At 42.9% G+C, this 7,118-nt stretch overlaps 1 gene segment (V, D, J or C); it reads right to left on the minus strand.

Annotated features, from left to right (window-relative positions):
- Nucleotides 1-348: 348 nt before the first annotated feature.
- LOC132656257 (T cell receptor alpha variable 10-like) lies at nucleotides 349-6,862 on the minus strand. The segment is given in 2 exon segments: nucleotides 349-728; nucleotides 6,817-6,862. Coding segments are annotated over 2 exon segments (426 nt in total).
- Nucleotides 6,863-7,118: the final 256 nt, after the last annotated feature.

Raw genomic sequence — 7,118 nt, forward strand, 5'->3', positions numbered from 1 at the left:
GTACCATTTCTAAATGTGTAACTTTGGTGCAACCCTTTTATCTGGGGCACAAGATGTGGCACTGCCTGCCCTCTGTGCAGAGATGCATGGCTCAGGCTCCCAAATTATTTTTCTTGACATTCTTGGCTTCCTAGCTGTTCTTTGACCTCTGTGCTTAACTGAAAGGCTAAGGTTTTTCCATCTCCCCACCTCATGGTAACTCCCAGGATATTCTGCTTTCCTATGCTGTTGTCTTTCTCTCAAAAATCTATTAAAAAATCCTCAAGCTTGCTTTTCAGTCTATTTTAAAGTTGTCTTTATAATGATACTAATAACCCCAAAAGCGAAATTCAGTTCCCCAATACAGTGTTAGAAAGACTTCTCTATCACCTCTGCCTCCCTGAAGCCTCCAAGGAGCAGGTTTTGGTGCTGGCTGTAAGTACCTGGGGAGCATGGTGCACCCACCACACAGATGTAGGAGGCCGTGTCTTCCAGCAGGGAGGCTGTGATATGCAGGGTGCTGTGCTTAGCATCTGCATCCAGAATTGCTGAGTACCTTCCATTTGACCTTTTGTTCTCTGCGTAAGTCATCATTGCCAGAGACACAGGACCTCTGCCTGTGTCTTGTTTGTACCACCTTAAGTTGTTAAAGGGGCTCACACTGTAGTTGCACTGAAGGACACAGCTCTCTCCCTCAAGTACGACCAAGGACTCAGGACTCTGCTCCACTTGGGTCTTGCCAGCCACCCCTGTTCAGAAAACAGTGTGAAGTTCCAGACATCGATCATCCACACTTAGCACTTGTAGTTAGCATCTTTCCTTAACATAGACAAGCATCTCAGGTTAGCTAGAAATAGGTCGATTTTCTTTCCTCCTTTCACCCCAAGGTATTTAATCTTTCCCCCAAATCCTACGAAATGTTCTTTGCCCCTGGCTAACACCTCCACTCACTTACGCTGAAAATACAGCCACAAAAGCACCCAGCAGGCACGCAGGTGCTTCTCCATTTTTACTGCAGAAGTGTGCTCCAAAGCTGCTGCCTCATTTCCTCAGCTCTTTCCTGTACTTTAAATGAGAACTCTCAAGAAGTATTACCAGCCAATCACCCGATGCTCACATCAGCTCCTGGAGACAGGACCAATGCCAACACTGCCATCTCGCGGTCAGCGCTATAGTTGCTCAAAACCTTAGAGTAAGCATTTTTGTGGTTGCTTTTTACTGGTGATGTGATGCAGAATGTAAATTCTTATGGATGTATAGAAACCACAGTAGAGTGTCCATGCGACTGTATTTCAGGACCTTAGTTCAACTCTGGCTCTACATAAGACAGTTAATATCTACTTTCCTTCTCTGAAAGTAGATGCCTAAGGACTTCTGAAAGTTTGAATAGAAATGATTCACAGTAGGAGCTAATGATCATGACTAGCCTGAACTAGGCCCTCACCTAAAATGTAAATTCCTTTATAATGTGACATTTCCTCCGTTCTATTTGCAACTATGTCACCCGTTTCAAAAAAAATGTGTTTTGTCAAAAACGGGTACATTAAAATTCTGTTTAAAAATATTTCTATTTGTGCTCTTTGATCACCTCCCCCTCAGGGGGAAGCATCCTTACCAGGCCACAGAAGATGACAATGCAGCCACTGTGATCTGATGTGATCTGATAGAGTAAGATCAGAAGGAAGGAGAGGAGGACCTCCCCTATCAATGGACTTGGGGAGGGGCATGCGTGAAGAAAGGGGAAGGAGGGGCTTATGGGAGGACACAGTGAATAAAGTGTAATTAAGAAAATAAATTAAATTTTAAAAAGAGTAGTACTTACATTGTTCACTTAAAGGTTGTTTAAACAAAGAGGCTGAGTACATTGTAGGATATCAGGCTAAGTCAGATAGACTTCAATTTGTATTATTTACCTGCTGTGAGGTACAGCCAAGTTCAAGTCCCTTAAAATACGAGATGTTTTCATAAAAATGTAAAAAAAAATATTTGTATTAATTCTTTGACAATTTCATGTTTGTATACAAAGTATTTCTGAACGAATGTTAAATCCTCTAGTAATGATAGGCTTTTAAATCATTCATTATTATTTCAAAAATACTTTTCAAGACCTATATTACTCAAGTTGGTCACAAAAGCTAAGGATCAGCAATTCTGTGCTCAGGAATTACACACCAACAGAGAAATAGTTGAGCATCTGGCACAAATCCTGACAGGTGGAATATGCTGAAGGGTGTGAAAATTCCTTTCTTAAAGTTTCTTATTTCTCAGTGAAATTTGGAACTCCACTGATAGGGGAGGTCCTCCTCTCCTTCCTTCTGATCTTACTCTATCAGAACATATCAGGAGTGGCTGCATTGTCATCTTCTGTGGCCTGGTAAAAATGCTACCCCCTCAGGGGGAGGTGGTCAAAGAGCACAAATACAAAATGTAAAAATTGTTTAGATATTTAAGATTAACTGTATATTAGAACTAATAATTCATAGAGATGAAGAAAGCAAAAAGAATGCCTGAAAATCAAAACTAGAATACATCTTTCATACAGGACAAGACAGGTTTTGAGAAGAGAATTATGAGAAGTAAAGACAATGTGATCACTAGTTTTTCTGGCAGCATAGCCAGGCCACAGTACCCAGACAATTAATCTAACACTCGGCTAAATCTCACTGTGAAATAGGTGGGTCTCATGTGATCCTTTGGAGGATTTAAGAAAAATGCTAGTGATTCACACCTTTAATCTCAACACTTGGGAGGCAGAGGAGGCCAGATCTCTGTGAGTTTGAGGCCAGCCTGGTCTACAAAGAGAGTTCCATGACAGCCAAGGCTATAGAAAGAAAACCTGTCTCAAATTAAAATTATGGAAAAAGAAAAGAAAAGAGAGAGAGAGAGAGAGAGAGAGAGAGAGAGAGAGAGAGAGAGCAGTTTCCCTCAACAGAAGACATTCTCTTGGCTTGTGAAGGTGACCTGTCTTCCGCACAATGAGTGTCTCCTTCATCTCTTCATGCTGCAGCACCTGAGTCCCTGCTTTTCCTTCTTCTCCTTGAGAATTAGGTGAAGCATGTTTGCTAGGGTTACTTTCCCCTAGCAAAGACTCTTATAATGGGGACACAGAGCCATCTTCTGTAGCCAGGCAAGGCCTCAAGTGGAGGGACTTAGAGACCAGCCTAGTCACAAAGCCTTAGACCTACAGTTTGTCCTTTCTGCAGAGTGTTCTGGGAGTAGAGCCTGGCAGAATCTTCATGAAAGGGACCAGAGAGACTGCATCCAGCAACTGCTGGGAGCAGATACAGAATCCCACAGCCAAACATTAGGCTGAGCCTCTTGAGTCTTGTGGAGGAGGGAGAGTGGGAGAGGAAGGATTGGAGGAACCAGAGGGGTCAGCCCACAGAATCAACTGACTCATGGGCTGACCCAGGGGACTCATGGGTGCTTGCCGGGATCAGGAAGCCAGGAGGGGTCTGCTCTCTCTCCTCTGTGTATATGTTATGGCTGAGTAGCTTGGTGTTCTTGTAGGATTCCTAACAATAGGAGATGAGGCTGCCGCTGACTCTTTTGCCTACTTGTGGGACCATTTTCCTACTGGGTAGCGTTATCCAGCCTTGATGTGATTATAAATTTCTGGTTTGTTTGTTTTTGTTTTGTTTGGTTTGGTTTGGTTTGGTTAGAAGAATTTTTTTTATTTTTATTTGTTATTAGTTACATTTTATTAACTCTGTATTCCAGCTGTATCCTGCTCCCTCATTCCCTCCCAAGCCCTTCCTCCCTCCCTCATCTCCTCCCTGTCTCTTTCCAAGTCCATTGATTCTGAACCTGTTTTATCAGGTATCTTCAGGACTGGCTGCAAAGTCCTCCTCTGAGACCTAGCAGGACTGCTCCTCACTTGGAGGATGGGGAGGTCAAAGAGCCTGCTATACCACTCCTAGGCATATATTCAAAATTTGCTCAAGTACACAACAAGGACATTTGCTCAACCATGTTTGTAGCAGCTTTATTTGTAATAGCCAGAACCTGGAAACAACCCAGATGTCCATCAATGGAGGAATGGATACAGAAATTGTTGTATTTTTACACAATGGAATACTATTCAGCAATCAAAAAGGAGGAAATCATGAAATTTGCAGGCAAATGGTGGGATCTAGAAAAGATCATTCTGAGTGAGGTATCCCAGAAGAAGAAAGACACAGATGGTATATACTCAGTCATAGTCCTATAAGATATGACAAACATAATGAAATCTATACACCTAAAGAAGATAAACAAGAAAGAGGACCCAGGGTAAGATGATCAATCCTCACTTAGAAAGACAAATGGGAGTTGCATTGGATGTAGGAGAAAACAAGTAACAGGACAGGAGCCTACTGCAGAGGGCCCCTGAAAGACACGGCCTAGCAGTGTATCAAAGCAGATACTAAGAGGCATAATCAAACCTTCAGCAGAGTGCAGGGAATCATATGAAAGAAGGGGGAAGTTTCTATGGCATGGAAAGGATAGGACCTTCACAAGGACCAAATATATCTGGGCACAGGGGTCTATTCTGAGACTGACACTCCACCAAGGACCATGTATGGATATAACCTAGAACCTCTGCTCAGATGAAGTCTGTGGTAGCTCAGTAACCAATTGGTTTCCGATAGTAATGGGAACAGGGACTATTTCTGACAGGAAATTTCGGGTCTTATTGTAAGTTGTATTATCGTGTTTGGTTGTTGTCTCTGGGAGGCTTGTTATTTTCTGAGGAGAAACAGAGGGCTGATGGTTCAGGGAGAGTGGGTGTGGGGGTAGGGACAGAGACTGGTGGGAGGAGGGGAAATTGCAGTTGAAATTTATATGTGAGAGAAAAAGAAAGAATTCCACAGTGCTTTGCTAGGGAATCATTGCCATTTTCTGCTACACTAACTAGAGTATCGTCAGTGTAGCATATCAATAGATTGTGCTACAAGACAGAAGACACATTTCCTAAGGGAATCAGCTTCCTGGAAGTCCCTAGCAAGAACCCTAACATGGCCATCTAAGCCAAAAGACATGTTCTAAGTCCCACACTTGCTTGATGCAGGATTAAATTGATGAGTTTTTGCTGTTTCTCTATGATTCTTGAAACAGTACAATTAATTATTCAAGGAAACATTTCTAAAAGATCACGAAAAAGCTTTAGCAAATAAGAGTAGAAGGAAAATAAAATTTTAGGAGAGGTTATAAATCAGATTCAGCATCAGGAATTGCTTGTGGAAAAACCAAACTTTGTAGGAAATAAAGGGCCAAGAGTTTTAGGGTTTTCTAAAGAAAATATTTAATCAGGTTCTGTTAGGATAAATGCTCTGAATATTCCCACTGCAGTAAAACTATTTCAAAACCATTACCAAACACAGATGTTTATGATAAGGCAAAAGGAAGATAGGCAAACATAGAAGGTCAGAGAGTTTTGTTACTATAAGTTTTACAGACAGGCTAGCTCAAGCAGCTTATCACTAAGGAAAGATTGTAAATCCTTAGCAAGAGAAACATGAGGAATTCCCCACAGTGCTTAACTCTAGTGGGGGTTGTAAATCTTTAGCCAACTTGGTTCGGAGGGCAATGATAGCCCCTGGCCTTCCACTCACTAATTAGTAGCAGTAAACTGCATAAACACCACTAGTTCTATGTTTGCTCTGCTTAAGAGGCTGTTAGGCCAAGATTTTTTGTAGACACTGCTTCCACCAGGTTACTCTTTCAGTTGAAATGTAAACTTTGTATCGTTGGTAAAAAGTCTGAATGCTCCAGAAAATATATCAACTTTAAGGTTCTTCTTTGTAAGATTACTATAAAAGTGTTGGCTTGACTTCAGTAAAGGGCAGAAGATCCAAACCAACTACCTGGTGTGGTCTGTGTCATTTTGCCTATCTGTGCCTTCCTGATATCTGAATTCTCTGATTCTCCCAAGAATGCGGGGCACAAAACAGGGCCAGTCTGTGGCAATTTTCTGCCACCTTTCTTCCAGACTCTGTTAGGTCACATTATGTAAACATCACTTTCTCCGGCACATTTGATTACCTGAAGACAGATAAGGTTTAAAATGTGGCTCACTGGTAGACCACTTCTCTGGCATGCGCGGGGCTCTGGGTTTAATCCCCAGTGCTGAGAGAACATGGCTTAAATGAGTTACAGCCATGACCCCGGAGCCGTCTTCATTCTACTGACTTGTGAAGTTAATGCGGCCTGGCATGCGGACATTTCTGTGATTTTCACCAGCAGAGACATGGAAGGCCTCACAGGGACGGCTGTGCTGAAGTCAGTGATTTCAGAGGCAGGTGCACAGCAGCCAGGCCACCTGTTTCCTCTCGGTTTGTGCTCAGCTCCCCCGGCAGTGTCTGCCAGTGTGTCATCCAGAGCACAGTAGTACACAGCCGAGTCTGACTCTTGCACCGAGGCTTTCTGCAAGTGGAACGAGGTGGTTCCTTTATCATATGTGGCTTCAAACCCTCTGCTGCTTCCCTTCTCGCCAGCTGTGATGACTTTCAGGAGGAGCTGGGGGCCTTCTCCAGGATATAGGACATACCAGAAAAGAACAGGGAACGTTATGCTTGTGGTTGAATACGTGCAATTTATTGTCAGGAACTTGCCTTCTGAGATGGTCACTTGGCCTCCTGTTTGAGTCACAGAGTCTCCGTGGGTCCTTCCTAGAGTGCAAGGAAGGGAGAGAAAAGGAGAGAGAGAGAGAGAGAGAGAGAGAGAGAGAGAGAGAGAGAGAGAGAGAGAGAGAGAGAGAGAGAGAGAGAGAGAGAGAGCTCTCAGCGTCCCCTTGAGAATAATGTTCTTAAGTAAATTCCAGCTAAAGACTTTGCTGTTTAAAGTCACTTTACTTACCTAGTATGAGAATCAGCACAGCCACGAAGCCTGGAGAAAAGTCCATCTTTACTGTCATCTAGAAAACGGTCTTGATGTTTAGCATGATGAGGTGTTAACTCAGAGAAACTATGAGTTGATTTAGTTATAAATGACACAGAAATGAGCCTGTGTTAGGAGACTGCGCCCCCTGCTGTACAGAAACTGAACTGAGGATGGATGTTAACCTGATCCTCTCCCTGACTTTGTTAATGATGCAGATATCAGTCTTTCCACCCTTTACATTTAAGCAAAGCTATTACGCCCTACATCAGCCATAGGAG

Source organism: Meriones unguiculatus, chromosome 9, assembly GCF_030254825.1.
Source record: "Meriones unguiculatus strain TT.TT164.6M chromosome 9, Bangor_MerUng_6.1, whole genome shotgun sequence".
NCBI classification, from domain to species: domain Eukaryota; kingdom Metazoa; phylum Chordata; class Mammalia; order Rodentia; family Muridae; genus Meriones; species Meriones unguiculatus.